The sequence below is a fragment of the Chelmon rostratus genome, chromosome 6, assembly GCF_017976325.1.
Source record: "Chelmon rostratus isolate fCheRos1 chromosome 6, fCheRos1.pri, whole genome shotgun sequence".
NCBI classification, from domain to species: domain Eukaryota; kingdom Metazoa; phylum Chordata; class Actinopteri; order Chaetodontiformes; family Chaetodontidae; genus Chelmon; species Chelmon rostratus.
Window position 1 is genome coordinate 9,080,480 of NC_055663.1, and position 17,596 is coordinate 9,098,075.

The following is a 17,596-nucleotide window of genomic DNA, read 5'->3' on the forward strand; positions in this document are numbered from 1 at the left end:
CTCAGCTCTGCAGTGACTTTTATGGTCAAGAATTAACAGCGTTACCAAAATAATTTGATTCTTTGATTACACAGAATGTTCAGATGGAACACTGTTTGCTTAAAGTTTTTTTTTAACCTATGAAACGATATCTCTAGTTTGCTAAAATGCAGCACACTGATGTTAGGATCTCTTTTACTCTAGTATTCTAATCTTACATGTTTGATGAGGATGCTCTCCCTTGCATGTTCTTGCTCTGTGTCTGGCTGGGTGTCAGTGGGGGCGGGGGGCATAGCCAGAATCATGGCTGTGCAGATCTCCACCTGAATGTGGAGGAAGTTGTTCCAGATGTATTTGAAATACATATCCTGTGGAGCAAAACAAAATAACAGAGACTTTAGTAAACTGTTACAGTCCAAAACTGAGTACTGAGAAATTATTATGTTTTTATTATTTGTAGTTTTCGTATGTTTTTGTAGTTTTCTTGCATGTTCTTAACATCAATTAAAGTATCTATTCGGGTATCTAAATCTGCGGTGCCGAACAGCCCTGTTTTGACATACAGGTCAGCTGAACATTGGTAAATAAAGATAGATGGATGCATGCATGCATGCATGCAGATGTGATGTCAAAACATTGGAGCTGCACTCAAATCTTTTCAGGGGCATCTATTTTGTGTGAAAGTAGCATTTTTTTGATACGGGCCCAAAAGATCAAGTAAAAAAGAAAAAAACTACAGAAAAATCAACAACAATCTTAAATCAAACTCGAACCTGTCAGCCTCAGTTAAGAGGCATTAGACTTTACTGCAGTTAGCTGGGTTGAGGGCAGAGAAAGGGGAAAAAATTCAGTTCAAATGTCCAAAAACAGATACAAAAAACACAGAAAGTACTCACTAGTATGACTCCCAGTGTGTTGAGGTTAATAAGTTCTGTGTTGATGCTGTGTGTGTTGCTCTGCAACAAGCTGGCCACCAGTCTGACAACATTGAGCCTGGTGTTACCCACAGGAGGGTCCAGCACCCCCCACGTTGTCTTCATCATATTCCTCTGTTAGTGAAGAATGAATGAATGGATGAACAAATTAATTAACTAATACTTAATACTTATAGTATACGGTAGAGGGCCCTGTGTCACACAAAGATTCCGTGACTGGACCCTCTGTCATCTTCAGCTGCTTTCTAAAAAGAAATTACACTACTAGTAGAAATTTTCTAACATCAGCAAAAAACACATGATAAGATTATCATTTACTAACCCCCTAGAGGGAAGATTAGGGTGTTACAGCAACACAAGGACAGAAATAAGTACAGCAAAATAGAGTAACATAAAAGAAAATAAGCAATTAAAACAGCATAATATAAAAAGAGGAGGAGAATAAAATAAAGCATAGTAATTTAAACTAAACAGAAAACAGCTGACAATTGGTTGACCAATAGGATTAAATTATTAAATGACAGAATTCCATGCAGACTACCACCTTGTAACATCAATCTAGATTTTGTGATTCAGAAAACAGCTTACAGCTGTCTTTGTGTTTTTTTACCTTTGGGGGTTCCAGTAGCAGCTGGTGAAAGTCTTTGAGCCGGGGTCTCACTGCCTCCAGGATGCTGTGGTTGACTGAGAATGAAGGGTGTGACATCCCAGGGGGGCACTCCATATGACCCTCAAACCTACAACATGGAAAGGCATAACTGCATGAACTAGCTTACCAAACACAAAGTAGTAGTGCAAAGTCTTTTGGACTGTGCCTCGTCACGACTGGGAAAATGTTAATGGGTTAGGAATTCATAATGAAGCATATATAAACAGTGTTTTCCCTAAGCTGCTTCCAAATATTAGGATGATTTACAGTAATAATGGGGGTGGGTAGACATTAGACAGATTTGATTCAAAGCATGGGATGTTTGGTGAGTGTATTTTAATGTTGTTTATCATGTTCAGTGTTTAACAATTTATAACAAATGTGCTTGGTTATGATATGAAGAGCACACTTTAAAGTTCATACTTTAAAGCGCCATGCTCATCTTCTACTGTATATCCAATATCAAATGAAAATATCAAAAGTGGCAGGGGCAACAGGACATACGCTGGTCTCCTTGTCTCAAACAATGTGAGGAGGATCTGGATAACACTGACAATTGCAGATTCATTCTTCTCCTTGTCGAATATATTAGACAGCAGCTGTTCCACCGTCTCCTGCCTGAGGAAGACAGACATAAAGATGAGGGCAAAGCAAGCTTCAAAGTCATTTGCCAGATCTGCCAGGCAAAGTTTGCTTTAAATAGGCAAATATGACAATAGCCATTGTTTGATAAATGCATTATTACACCCTGGAAAATGAAATGGTGAGCAAATAAAAGCTAAATGAACAAGCTACTGTGCATGACAATCACAGGTAGGCTAATTAGAAAGCCGGGAATATTTAATAAGCTTCAACAGCTTAGGAGCTAACAGTCAAAAAATGCACGACATTGACCACATCCGTCTTGAGCATTACTAACTCCAAGGCTTCTTGTAGACGAACGCATGCATACTTTTCAAGTGTGGCCAAAAGTGGGTCGGGCTCTGAGCAGCCCTGGACCTGGAACATCTGGTCTCTGCTTAGTCTGATGATCTCACACAGTGACTGGGAGGCATTGGAGTGTCTCTGTGTAAACAAAGGTGGACAAAAAGGAAAAATAAGACAATTAACCATAAACTGAAGGAGACTGAGGGGAAAAACAAGGTGAGTAGTACGCGCGCGCACACACACACACACACACACACACGTTAAGTGTGTGTGAAACTGAAACTCACATCCTCATCTTGAGAAGGTTGCACCATGTCCACCAGCCTCTGAATCACCTTCTCCTCATTCAGCCACTAAAAGAGGTCAGAGAACAGGGATGGTCCAGACAACACAAAGCATTAGAAAGAAAACCCACAAATCTGACTTTCTAGCAGCTTTAAAAAAAAAAAAGACATATCTACAAAAAAAAAAAAAAGAGCAGCCTTTGGTCCTGTTACCCAAATTCATGTTGCAGATTCATCCTACTTATTCATCTCAAGAAGGCACCTAACAAGAACCAAATTATGAATTACCCAGCAAATGCAGATCGCAAACTTGTGTGCATGCAAATTGTCTGAGTGGAAGCCCATGTTGCATTGCACCATAAGGCTAGCCCTACAAAACCAGCCTCAGTATTTCAAGCTCAGCTTTTGCTATGAAATATTATTCTAGACAATATCTGCAGAGACCTGACCGAGACAGGCGGAACTATGTATTTTAGATACAAAGGAAAGCAGGATTTTGTAAATTCAAAGTCTCTTTTTCCCTTAAAATGTATTTAGAAACACTTCAAGATGGATAGTTTAGAAAACGTCTTCGACATTTTCTGAATACCAGCTATTGTTTTTCCAGTCTGAAAATTAGAAGCAAAGGCCAATGACAGCAAAACACCTGTTGGACTTGGTCCAAGCAGAAAGGCTTCATCTTGACATGTCAGTGAAGAAGAAGCAGCATGAAATTATCTTTTATACAGCATACTCTAAATGCCAATTGTCCTCAACAAATGTTTACTGTGTAGCTGAATTACAGTGCACAATACTGAAACTGTTGGCTTGCCCTTGTGGGTTGTGATAGTCTAATCTATATTGCTTGATAAGTGAACATATGGGAGAGATCATTTTCAGGATAGCTGAGAAAGTGTTGTCCCACTACCCACGTTGAGAACATCCTGTCGTAGCTGTTGTGGTTCGATGCAGGTGAGCATTCTGAGAAGCAGGTCCATGATTGCAGATGTCCCGATGTGTTTAATCATCAAGTCTACAAAGTCCTCCCGCTTCCGCAGAAACTCCACTATCTATAAACACAGGCAAACAAACAATACGCAATCAGGAAAGAGGATAAATTAAAATATTCTGTTAGAGACTGTTAGTCTGTTAGAAGACAGAAAAAATTCAGACCATGTCACCTGATTACTTGTGGTTACTATGTTCTGGTATTGACCCCTGAGGATGGTGCCAGAGATGGCTGCCACAGTGTGTTGTTGCGCATTGTTTTCTTTTGTTTGTAAATTCAGTTTTCTGCTGTGGTACCTGGAGCTCTTTGACCACAGAAGAACCCAAGAGCATCAGGGACACCAGCAGATGTATTTCCCACTTTTTTCTTGTCATCAGTGGAATTATTGGACATTCTGGTCAAAGGTGCCCTCACCCTTGTCCATGCAGTGAAATGCTGAAGAAGAGGGAAATGTGCCAGAATGCTCGTGAATCTCCAGCTGCGTGGACTTTGCACACCATTACTGGGAATATTTCTTTCCAACGTGTGGTCACTGTGCAGCAACCTGGATGAACTTCAGCTACTGGTTGGGAAAAACATTTTTTTCTTCTTCAGTTTTATGCTTCACAGAGACGTGCCTGTGTGGATCGATAACAGACTCTGCGCTGCAGCTGGAAGGCTTCCAACTCTTCAAGTGGATTGTGACAAAGAACTTTCCAGCAAAACAAAAGGTGGAGGTATAGGTTTTTACAGTGGCAAGTGGATTATGTGACAGTGATTATACAATACTGTTGCCCTGATCTGGACTCATTTGAGTGGCAACAGGGACGGGTTTACGGAGTCAGGTTTAACAGGGCGGTGAGAGAGGCTACCAAGAGTACTACGCTCTGAGAAAATTCAAGGTAGGCAAGGTTTCCCCTATTACTGTACAGGCCTGGCGGGCTGCCACACCAACAGGGCCAGGCAAAAAATATAGACATTCATTCGGAAATCTTTGATTTGTGTTTGTGGGGACCTTGCAGGACTGTTCCGAAACATGAGTCAACCTGCCACTGCCTGGAAAACTCTTGACGTGATGCAAGGGCCACTACTGGTATTGCCCCATACGCATTCAAAAGGGGCACGAGCACTGACGCTAAAATCTCACACAATTACACATGAGAGCAGGATTAGCCCCATCACACACAGAGAGTCAAGAACAGGCACGACATGTGAAGTGAAGATTTTGTTCGTGCTGGTTACGAACAGGCTGCAGTGAGGGGGGCAGCATCTCTCCCAGCAGAGGGGTGGGGGACGCAGTGCACGCAGCCAGGTAATGAAGAAGGGGCGTGTTGTTTAGAACAATGGAGTGGAGGTGGCGACATGGAGCCATCAGACTCCAGAGACGATGGAAGATGGAAGTCAGTTTGTCAAGTTTATCAGTACAAAAACTGAGCCCACAGAGTAGATTGACATTCCGGCAGGTTTACTGAAATAGTCTCAGTGGCTTAGAAACCCGGTGACTGACACACGTGTGGGTAGCCTGGGCATACGGTTTAAAAGATCGCTTTCAATAGCTCTTGTTTTAGGTCAATCTTGGTGGCACTGATTAAACAAACTTGAAGCAATAACATTATGATCAAAACACATAATTTAGTTTATCTCATTGCAGAGACAGGGCGCCTGCCATCTTGCGCATGATCAACTCTGCGCGCTATGTGCAAGCCTGCTTCTCCACTACTTGGGCACCATGATCACATAGAACCTCAAGAGGGAGCTGAAAATCAGTTCCTTCACCAAGAAAATCCAGTAGAAGATGTACTTTCTGCAGTAGCTGAAGAAGTCCAACCTGCCATAGACTGTGACGGTACACTTGTACTTGACCACCGTCATCATAGAGTCCATCCTCACCTCCTCTATCACCATCTGGTACGCTGCAACCACTGCCAAAGAGACGAGCAGACTGCAGCGCATCATTTGCTCTGCCGAGAAGGTAATCAGCTGCAATCTGCCAACCCCCCCCCCCCCCCCCCGGAACTGTACTCCTCCAAGACCCTGAGGCACCCAGGAAAGATTGTGGCCGACCCCTCCCGTCCCAGACACAAACAGTCTGAGAGACTGCCCTCCGGCACTAGGCTGCGGTCCATCAGGGACAAAACCTCACACTATAAAAATAGTTTCTTCAATAATGCCGGGAACTCCACTAACAGTGTTGTCAGAAGGGTCTCTCCCCCACTTTACATTACAATCCTGAAACTAAATACTGTGATTGTTTTGTACATTCCCTGGTCAACACTTTGCTGCATAAATCTGCACAGCTCTTTCATCTGAATAATAATCATACATATTGTACATATATACATATATTTTTTTTACATTATGGTTAATCTTCTGTTCTATTCTACTTGACTTTAGTACTTTCATCTTTCTTTATATTTTGTCATACCATTTTTATCGATATGCACCAATATTCAAAAGGCAAATTTTGTGTATGTGAAAACCTACTTGGAAATACACCTGATTCTCATTGTAATCCAGATTCTGTTTCGAGAAAAATCACATTGGATGACAACTGACTATCCTGTTCTCAGATACAGCACCCTCTTCTCGCCCACTTACCTGTTCAGGCTTGCGTCCTATAAGAATGGACAAGACCTTGGAGAAGAAGCTGGCCAGAAGTGGGTTGAGAGGGGGCTCATTCTGAAGGAAGCCATATAGTTTCATCAGCAGTTTTTCATCTTCTCCAAGTCTGTCATTGATCTGGCTCACATCTGACGTAAGCAGCTCACATGATATGTTGGGATACCTGGAACAGAACAGAAGCCGATCCTGAGATTCTTCCAACACGTCAGTTACAATACTGTGACACAATGTTTTCACTTTACACTGGACAAGCAGCCACTACGTAGATTCTTCATGATGGAAGCAAGGGACATCAGACAGCCTAACTACAGTAATAAACTGTTGGTAGATGGCAAGGAGAAAGTAAGAACTGGAAAGGATCTCTAAAGTTACACTTCATGTCATGAGATTTTGATGGATCTGATCAGCTTTGGATGCCTGATAAGATGTTGTAAACTCAAATATAATTCTGAAGTAAATGAAGGCTACAAAAAAGCTTGAAAGAGTATACAATTGATTTATGTGTGAGTGGATAAAAGAACTGCAGACAAAAATGCTTGGCAGGATATGGTTCTGTTACTTTCACATTTTAATTATAAAGAAACAGAAAAACCCCCACAAAGTGTCAAATATAAAGTTGCATATACCATGAGGATTATGAGTTTCTCATGCATCATTGCAGCGCATTATAAAAACTACTCATCAGAGCATCATTCAAAAAGCCTGTTTTCACTTAATTGCCAATGTAAACAGCTTCCTGTTGTTTCACACTGCAGCTCCATCACAGCTACAGGGGACAATCCAATGCCATTTTAGCTGGTGTGTGTCCACCAGCTGCAGGTCCATCGTCTCTCACATGCAGCTCTTTTCCCCACTGTGGTATCTTTACATGCCAGGGTTATTTTTGCCACTGGTGTCTCTGAAGCATGAAATTGCCTTGAATGGATGTAAATATCTTCATTGGTAAATTACTTAAATTGTATTTTAACGATGCTTTTCATTCGTTTCTGACTTTGTCTTCGCACAGTGTTTGTAGACAGTGAGTGAGTGTAAGTGTGTGTGAGAGAGAAGTGATGGAGGGAGGGAAATGTTAAACCTCCATTCTGTGCCGTTTTTGTTGATCAAGAGTCGTAAACAAACTCTTAAACTACAAATAAAGTAATTATTTTACAATCACAACAAAAAATGAAAATAGATGTCAATGACAGCAGCTGTGCTTTGATTAGTTATACTGACTTTTCAAATTAGTGATGACAGAGAAGGTGAGGCGCAACAAAAGACTAGTGCAGCCATAAAGTAGCTATTACCATCTAAAGATGTATAGAAAAAGACTGCCGCCAGACTAAAAACTAACTTATATGATAAATGTGGCTGCTGAAGAGCAGGCGTTCTACTTTTGAAACACTTCCTGTCTACAAACCACAACATAGCCGTGACTGAGTTAGAGAGCAGTCAGAACGCAGCACAGCTGGATGCTGTGTTCAAATGGTGTAAGGAACTTTTCCAAGGGCTCTGGAACCACTGCAGGAACCCTGAAATGTACCTTAATTTCAACCAGACGTATCAGGGTCTAAATTAATTTTTTCTGCTGTAGCTCCCGGACCCGCTAAAATGTCCCTGCTCTGGGAGTAATACTTTCCGGGCCCAGGAACTATCACAGCAGAATCTGTAGTGCTAATTGTCACTCACACAGCACTGGTGCCACTGGTGTCAACATTAAGGATGCTGGTGGATGTTATTTGATGTTAAAACAAAGCCAGAGAAAGAGAGTACATGTAAAGCAGAGAGAGCAAATCAAAGAAAAAGAGAGAGGCAGCTGTAATTAAAGACAAGTAAGTGCACAAAAGATAAAACCTAACTGGCCATTTGTTCCATTGTGGTTATAGTGAATACCGTAACATTCTCAGCATATAGTCTATTTTGAAGACAGTTGTTGTATAGTTTTCAATCTACGTTTCCTCCTCTGGATGTCTCTTCTGCATCCATGAATGAATCCAGTCACATTACAGTAAATGCAAAGGACAACATGATGATGCATATTCAGCGTTTTCTTGTGTATTAAAATTGCAGTGTCTTTTAATCTGTTTTAGTGCAATTTGCAATTTTCATAGTTCTTTAGACACTAGGGCTGCTAATGAAATTTCTAAATCCAACTATATATTCAAACTGTAAAAAAAAAAAAAAAAAAAAAAATTCAGACATTCAGTTGTGAAAATTAATGTACGATTGTGGAAAAAGAGCAGCTGTGGCGAATGCACTGCATGACGGACAGGAGTCACAAAACCAGAGATTCTGTTGTGAAGTAATTCATCTTTTTTCCATGAAAATATGTTTAAGTTCGAAATATTTAAGTCTCTCCGATCATAATGGAGAAAATAATTCCCGAGCTACAAAATATTCTGGCTCTACACTGTTATCGCTGCTTCTCTGATGTCCGCCCTCTGTTTCTCTCCTAATTCAATGAATTAAGAGTTCACTTCAACCAAACCAGAGTTGGTGGTGACGAACCAAGATGTTGTTTCTGTCACACTTGATAAAGAGTATTTTACAATGATAAAATGACTGCTTCTGTGAATGGAGTCTGGTGGCTTTGGCAAGAGTGAGAGTAACGGTTGTTTCTGGTTAATCAAAACAAATCTTACTTTTTAACAAAAAGGTCTCTCTCTGCATGGATCCTTTCTATAGACACTTGACAAGAATGACAATCTGAGCCTGTCAGTGGCAAAAACCTTTAGTGGACATACATTGATGGTGTGCAAACGCCCGGAGGGATTACCTTGCAGCCCATTTCATGTTGTCCCCATTAGTCAATTGGACACAAAAACATGGGAAAGTAGGGTCCATAGCCAGATAACATGTGACCACAATCCCTCCCGTTTGTCCGGTTCATTTAAGTCTTTCAGGGTGTGTTGACCAGCACCAATTTGAAACTCTGCACAAAACATGCCTTTGATTGATTGAAAATGAAATGTAGGTGAAACTAAAATGAGTGTATAATTTAACAACGCACTATAGGACATTATTTTGTTTCTTTATTTTGTAATGGGTATGTTTGTAGATCTTTTAAAAGACATGTTTATGTTGAAATAACATACAAGTAGAATGACTCTCACATTGGTTCTCTCTCTAATGGACAAAATGCCTAAAAATAGACATCTGAATGGTTCAAATGTTTTTTTTTTGTTTGTTTTTTAATGAATAATCAGAAGTGATTTTTGGTCAATCTGACAGCTGAATTAGACACAGAGACTTTGTAGCGCAGGCAAAAACGGCTATCATTTCCCCGCTAATGCTTTTAAGCATTCTGTGATTGCCAAAAAGCTTTTATTGTGCACTGCAGTGATCCATGAGTCTATAAATTGAAAGTTTTCTGCTGTGTAATTTAACTGCAAGTTATGCTGCCCTCCAGGGAAACGCCCCCAGTTTTACTCTGTGTTCTGTGAGCTTGAGTTAACAACCCTTAACAGCACATATACGCATAATGGTTAAATTAATGGTTGCAATACATGCAATAAAGCAAAAAGAGAGTGAGAAGGTGAGAGTTAGAGAGATGTCTACTAGGGGTGGGCAATATGCCCCTTAAATAATATCACAGCATTGCAGTTATTTCTTCTATAATGACATTCTTAACAACATGACAGAATAGATGCTGAACGCTCCTCAAGGAATATTTGCTCCCCTTGTAATCCATCGAGTGGTTTCATTTGAGTTTAATGTGCCCCTTTTTGTTGTGACAGTTGTCCTGCACTTCTTAAATACTATCACGGTCTGTTGTACATCTCATCTTTTCTAACCAGATCAATTCCACACTATAGAAGTTGCTTCCCTTTTTAGAAACATCTCCTCTACCATAGAGCCAGTAGCAATATTACTTTTGCTTTCAGCCATACTTGCTGTTGCTGTGCGTAACGGTATGATGTCATTCTGTTTACAAGTCTGAATATTGCCATTATTACGATTACTTTATTTTATTAAAAATATATCACCATCGTGAAAAATATGATATGGCACACCCCTTCTACATTTGTGTTTATCAAATAGCAAATCTGTCTTGATTTGAAACAAATCAGGTCTTTCATTTTGATCTCTTGTATCATTTGCAGTGTTCTCTTACTTGTATTTAACCTTCTCTTCAACATCAATACTGGGTTCCTGTGTGATGAAGGTGACCAGGTCCTCCATGCACTGTGGTCTCAGCAGGAAGTCAACCAGTTTGTGGTTCTGGGCCTTGCACTCCTGCAGGACATCATCCTCATCCATCACCTCCATCAGCGTCACATCTTCCTTCTCTAACAGCGTGTCAATGTGGGATGTGGTGTGGAGGTCAAATTTCCAAAACATGTTGGCTCTAAAAAAAAATTTGTGCAGACATCACCAACATTCATTAAAACCAATACAATATCACATCTTCCATCAGAGGTTATTAGAATATAATAGATGACTATGGTAAACTGGGGGATCATTGAACAGATCCTTCTTCCTCCTACCTGTGAGTATGTTGGAGTCCAAGCGACGGAGCTCAGGTTATAAAGAGGTGTGTTCTAGTCTTTGGGAGTCGTGGCCCATTCCAGGCTACAGCGGTGATGGACAGACTGACAAACAGCACACATACAGCAGTTCAACAGCACACACCTGTGATGCGGATACAGAAACAGATAGACATGTCATTAAAGGAATGTTCCACTGCTTTTCATGTGAATATCATAGCTATTTTAATTATTACTTGTAAACTTGTAATTATAAAAAGGCATAAATCAGTGACATACACCTGTACAGTACTAGCTGTTTCTACTGTACTGCAATACCAAGCACTCTTAATGAAAGCAGTTGTGATAAATTTCCAGAATTGTAAAATCCTGTCTATGAGTGTAACAAATTGCTGTGCGGCATCTTGGTGTCTGCTAAGCCTTTAAACACATAATCTGTTACTCAAAGAGGACTACCAGGATCACATTGCATTGTCTGACGAGTCCCTTAAACAACACGTCCAACCAACAATGGCCCCTGTGCTGATTGACGAAAGGGCTGTTTTCAGTCTGAAACCCTAACATTACCCTTATTCTGCATAGAAGCAAGCACTGTCAGCAATAACAATCATATCAACAACACCATGACCCTGCCTTCCATATACTGTAATGTTGATAGCACATAGCTTCAACTAACAGCAACACATACACAGTCTCTTATAGGGATGCACAAATTACCGAATTTCGCAATAGAAATATGGCTCAATGCCGTCATGGGACTGAGACGCTATCCACTGTGACGCTGTATGGTTATTTACTGTCTCTCCTTGTTAAGTGTACTGTTTTTGTTTCAACTGCAGAGGGCATAATCATAGTAGTGAAGAAGACAGACTCTCCTCATCCTTGGTGCGCAAGCCAAGCACTGCTAAAAATAAACCCAACAAGAAAACTACAGATAAACGTGCTGATTACGAAAAAGAGATTGAAGAAGCTCCATCAACTTTTAGAGCTGATATGTGGCAACATTTCGGTTTTCACATTTCGTGAACTGACAACAGAAAGCTACAAATGCAAACCAACTTGCAAATACTATATATATACACACACACTACATAACGATGAATTTCAGAGGTTAGCAAATACACTGGAGCCAAAGTATACAATTCCACCAAGGCCACACTTTAGTGGCACAGTGATAGCAGCCCTGTATCAAGAGACAAAAGCTAAAGTGACACAGAGCCTCAAAGAAGCAGAGTGCATCTCAATAACCACAGCTGGAGGGACTTCACAAGCTACTCAGAGCTATATTACAATCACAACTCATGTTATGACCAGTAAATGGGAAATGAAAAGTTTGTCCTACAGACGTAGCCTATTCTACAAATCACACACTCGACTCAACATAGCTGACGTTTTGAAATATGCTGTTTTGAGGTGGGAGCTTGACATGAATTAATTTAAATTGTACGTGGTTCCATCATTCATTGCCGAAGACAATTCATGACAATTTTTTTAACTTGCTTAGGCCATGGCTGGCTACTTGTACTTTATTTTATGAATGAAGGAAAGCAGACGCACTTTAAGTTAAAAACACATTTTAGATGAATAAAAATATGCTGTATAAACTAATTTATTAATATAGGGCATTTTTCAAGTAATTTTTCTTTCTTCTTTTTTAAACTATCACAATAAATATCATATCATGGTCATATTATCGTACCGTGAGTTTTTGGTATCATTACTTCCCTAGTATCTTGTCAGCTGCAGTTAAAAATTAACACCACAAAATACGCGTCACTGTCCTAATACTTTTCGACTGTACTGGAAATGTTTGGAATTATTAATGAAATGAAAAAAATTATATAGAATAAAAACACATTTTCTCACATTTCTCACCATGATAGAGGGATGTATGAGGAGAGAGAGGCAGCTTTAAGCATCTTTTGAAATACATTCAGTGACTCCACCAAGCCATGTAGATCTGAAATTGCAGGTAATTTAAAGACATGCTCATATGGTTATAAAACATTAAGAGTGTTCCTTTAAGGATCACCTCAATGATCATGTTCAATCTCTACAGGTGCTCAGTAGGAACCTTGATGAAACTATTTTGTCTATAGCGTAGCCCCTCCATTTGAGTTTGAGAAGATACTAATTAATATTCACAAACATTTCAATTGCTTTATTACTTTTTTCGCGTATGCTAGGGTTGGGCAGTTGGACAAATAAATCAGTGACTGGCTGAGGTTGATTTTTTTTTTTTGGCCAATTTCTACCATTTTACTTTGCTAATTTAATGAACAGCAACACGCTAGTATTCAGTGAACTAACCCAACAGCACAAAGAGGCCAGCAACTTCAGAGAGCAGTAGCAGGGAAAACAACATGTAGAACCAGAATTCTTTCACATTTTATTAAGTGAATTAAGGGTTTATGTCAAGAGTTGGTGATGAGACAGTGGAAGGATTAACCAAGATGGTTTTAGTGAGTTTTAATTAAGAGTGTTTTACAATAACAACAAGGCAACAAGGACACGAAGTTAACAAGACAATTATGCTCATTAAACCTGCGCTAAAATATATGGGCAACTGCTGATTGTTGGCTAACAGTGTCCAAGTGGGAAATTTGAACATATCATCCATCCCTAATCAACTGTACACATTACGACAATACTTTCCAGCAACACAAGCCATAACAGCTAAGCTTTGCCAGACAATACTTTCATCTAAGACATCAAGTATGGATTCTTTAGAGTAAGAATAAGCAATTAGAGTAAGGGATATAGTTATACTGGAGACACCTGGTTTCTCGGCCATGTACATGCTTAATGAGGCTTCTAATGGGCAATTTTACAAGAGTGCATGTAAATGGGAGAGGATAGGGAAGGTAATGCTATACGATAAGTGCCAGTGCAAATGCACCAACAGCATCAGATAACGAATATTTTAACTTTTAAATTAGGTAGTGGGCACGCAGGGGAAAAATCTGATTGTTTACTTGCAGCTAAATGGACATTTTATACCAACCAGGTTATTACAATGTGTGTAAACCAATTCTCAGATTTTTAGCCTGAAACAGATTTCGGTGATTTGTTGTGGACAGCATATGCACATAAGGAAGAAAAGTGGGCATTGGTGCATTGATCACATTCCTACTTATTTTGAAGAATGAGATGATAACAAGAGACTGCAGCAAATATGTTCAATAAACATAACAGATTCTAGTCACAGTGCCATCAAACCGACTTCGAACACAAAAATTTGGCTAGTTGTGATGATCACACCAAGTCCTGCACATTTGTCCTGTTTTTGTTGTCAGATGTGTTCTTATTATTATTTGTATTAACTCAGTAATAGCTGTCCACCATTGGCCAAGGTATTGCAACAACAAAATAAATCCGTAATCATACAAAGTCTTAAGACTTCAAATTAAGGACCAGAATTTATCCCTCTATCAGGGTGAAACCTTAATTAGCCCACGAACACAACAATATAACAGTGAGACATATACCAAAGGTCAAAAGCAATAAAATACTCAAGGCAAACCAGATGAGCCTCAGGAAAACAAACTTTTACAGCTTTGATAGCTTCACAGTGACTGACTGAACACCCCAGTTCACCAGCCACTGTCAGGAGACCCAAACAAAATCGATCTAAATTAGACACTAACTAGCTTCTGACGGTTCATATAAATTTGACTGCTAGCTAAGTTCCCAACCCGAGTTGTTTGAGCACGTCCAAGTAAACAGCGTTTTCCTTGCTTAAGTCAACAGAGGTGCTACAGCTTATAACGTTACAAGAAAAATTATACGGTTGGTTTCAATTGCTGATTCCGAACCAACAGACTGAGCCTGCTGAAGACGCAGCTGTATACCAGATTGCAGAAGTAACGGCAAATTTTGACCATTAACTCTGTTATACTAACGTTAGCTTCCAGCTATACACCAATCGTACGCAAGTCAACGTTGCCGTAAAAGACACGATGGCCTTGCAGTATACAACTATTTAAACCGAATGTCAGAAATAGCTTTAGCGTTGATTTCAGTTCAACATGGGTTGAAGCACCAGACGAACAGTATCTGATAATTCAAGCTATAATCTGGCTCGTGCAAAGTAACGGTGACTAACGTTATTTGCAGTCGAAATACTACGTTTACAATAACGTCAGACGATTTACATACCAGGGCCCAAAACAGACCGCTAACGCAACAGAAAGACACCGGCTCAGGCGAACTGGCTACCGTCACTAGCTATCGTTAGCTATTGTTAGCTAACCTGGCCACCTAAAATCAGGATCAAACTAACTTTGCGTTGGTGACTAACGTTACGTCAAGTTAGCCGGCATCAGTGATATATGAGACGAGCGCTAATTTGCTAACAAGTTGGCCAACTAAATATCGCTATGGCTCCACGGTCCCTATTCACACTGCTATGCAATGTTAACGTTACCCCTGTCCTAGCTAGAGGTACACCAAGAGTGTCTGACAGCATAGTGTTAAGATGGCCAAGTATGCTTCTTGCTAGCAAGCTAACGTTAGCCGGCTATCTGAAGACTGCTGGCTAATCGTCTCTTCAGCACCAACCAAGTGCATGGGCTGGCAAGTGTACCTACCGATAGACAACGGTAAACAGCGAGTCTCCAGCATGTAGTTTATCTTGCCATTAGTCCCAGGCCTTAATAAAACGAACACAGAGGTTACACGAAATTCCGGTAAGGAAAATAAAGCGTTTAAAACTGATCCTGACAGGCGCGAAAAGGTAGATCATCGGAGGGCACTTTTCAAGATGGCGGTTCCGTCAACTTCAGCGACCCCTTCCCCCACTACAGCTACAGTGTATGTCACTCATACGGTCACAGCAACACTATTGGTTGTAATCCCATCGCTCAAACCAGGTCTCGAAGTTTTATTGGCTACTGAGCTTGCCCATTCACAGCGTTGTTTAATCGAAGTATACATATTCTGTGGTCCGGACTGACGGAGTTTATACTATTGTCTTTTCTTGTCTAAATTTAATAAAAATCGATTTACCAACACAAGAAGCTAAATATATTTTTCAGTGTATGCGATGTGTTATAAAGTCATATTTCGCGATAAATCGGTTAATTTAAAACATTACCCCCGCTCGCACGCTTTCTGTGCTTAATAAATCGAACACACTCGCACAGTACAAGCACGCCCTTGTCACGTCCAGAAACGCCCAGTTTACTGAAAGTGGTGGATCGAAGAAACGGGACATGTTTTAAGGTTTTTCACCTGTGGCTTCGTCTTCAAAGCGAATGCGAGGAAAGAGGTTTCACCAAGTTAACCCACCAGACAATATATAATATGTCGTCCTGATAACAACTCAGCTCAGCACTTTCAGTATACTATGAGAGCACTGTGCTCGTGAATTATTTCTTCATTCATTAATTGATTCATTTATTTTTACTATTCGTATTCTTATTACACACACACACACACACACACACATTTACAGGCAGCCTACAGAACAGGCAGTAAAAAACGTTTTCACCTATTAAGTAAAAAATGATAAAGACCTTGTGGCCTCCTGAAATGGGTATAATATAATATAAAAATAACATCACATCAAAATCGTCTCTTTGTAATAAAGCATTCAACATGAAATATAAACACACATACAGTAAAACTTGACAATGACAAATAATAAAGCAGAACCTCAATGTAAATAATACTGCCCCTTCCAGCCCCTGCGCAAACAAAATTAATGTATCGGCAAAACAGTTAGCTTACTCTGCCATAACTTTAACATAGCAGCACTGTGACAAATAACCAGAATCCATATATTGACAGGTGGAGACAGACATAATATTTTGAGGATAAAAATATCCCACATTAACAATGAGAAAAAATAAGAAGGATTCTCATAGTGAAATGGACAAAAAAGGGCAGAAGCAAATTATGGGGGCTGCCGAAGAAGAAATGAAGGAGAAGAGGCTTTAAGTTGAACTTTACAGGTACAAAGTGTACACATACTAGGTTTGGATGCCTTCCTGGTCGGGTATTAAACTATAATTTGATTATTTTTGTATAATTATATAAACAAGAGGTTACTGTAAATATGGCCAAGTTATAACATGACAGTGTGGCAGTGAGCCAGGGTGCACAATACCGGGACTCTGAATTAAGGGCACCTGGTTGCTGATGGTGAGGATGTCTTGACACGTGACAATTACATGTCCACTCCACTTCTTTGACCCAAAATAATCATGGTGTTGTTTATTGTTCACATTCTTCAGTTCCTCAGCTTCCAATACCAATAAGTGTCTGCTTACCAATGCAGATGCAGATAATCAATTAAGACTAAAACTAACACCACAAAACGACACGCCATGTCACGTATTAAAACTGTTTGCGCCCTTCCATCAGCCACCCCTGAGTGCCTCACCTGGCTGATTATATGACCTCTCACACTTTACAGCAGGGATGCCCCAAGTGGTGGGAAGCTCACAGCAAAAATAAATAAACAAAAATAAAAAAGGGAAAACATGCACAGAAATGGCTCTTACAGCAGTCACCATTAATTTTATTAATTATTGGCAACCTGAGCTTTTCCTTTTGTGACATGTCAAAATCTCTGCTGTGAAAAAGCCTATTCCATGGTGTGAAGATTCTCATTCATCCAGGTCACGGCACTTTCTTTCACCTCTCAACCAAAAGGCTTCTTCCTTTTAGAACTGAGGAAGCCTCTTTGATGAGAGGTGAAACGACTTCTAGAGCCACAAGTAAGTCTAGTTGCCTTTGGATGCACTTAGAAAACCCTATTCCAT

At 40.0% G+C, this 17,596-nt stretch overlaps 1 protein-coding gene across 3 annotated transcripts in view; it reads right to left on the bottom strand.

The window, feature by feature from the left end:
* Positions 1 to 15,596, bottom strand: part of ppp6r3 (protein phosphatase 6, regulatory subunit 3) — a 34,577-nt gene extending 18,981 nt beyond the window's left edge. For all 3 annotated transcript variants that reach the window (XM_041938116.1, XM_041938115.1, XM_041938114.1), the window contains exons 1-11: positions 15,419 to 15,596; positions 10,830 to 10,974; positions 10,457 to 10,690; positions 6,340 to 6,526; positions 3,686 to 3,823; positions 2,778 to 2,843; positions 2,516 to 2,628; positions 2,068 to 2,181; positions 1,525 to 1,651; positions 876 to 1,028; positions 198 to 347 (exon numbers count right to left, since the gene is read on the bottom strand). In XM_041938116.1, coding sequence (XP_041794050.1) covers positions 198 to 347; positions 876 to 1,028; positions 1,525 to 1,651; positions 2,068 to 2,181; positions 2,516 to 2,628; positions 2,778 to 2,843; positions 3,686 to 3,823; positions 6,340 to 6,526; positions 10,457 to 10,683 — 1,275 coding nt within the window. In that variant the 5' untranslated portion in view covers positions 10,684 to 10,690; positions 10,830 to 10,974; positions 15,419 to 15,596. The remainder of the gene's footprint in view (positions 1 to 197; positions 348 to 875; positions 1,029 to 1,524; positions 1,652 to 2,067; positions 2,182 to 2,515; positions 2,629 to 2,777; positions 2,844 to 3,685; positions 3,824 to 6,339; positions 6,527 to 10,456; positions 10,691 to 10,829; positions 10,975 to 15,418) is intronic.
* Between the last annotated feature and the right edge of the window lie 2,000 nt (positions 15,597 to 17,596).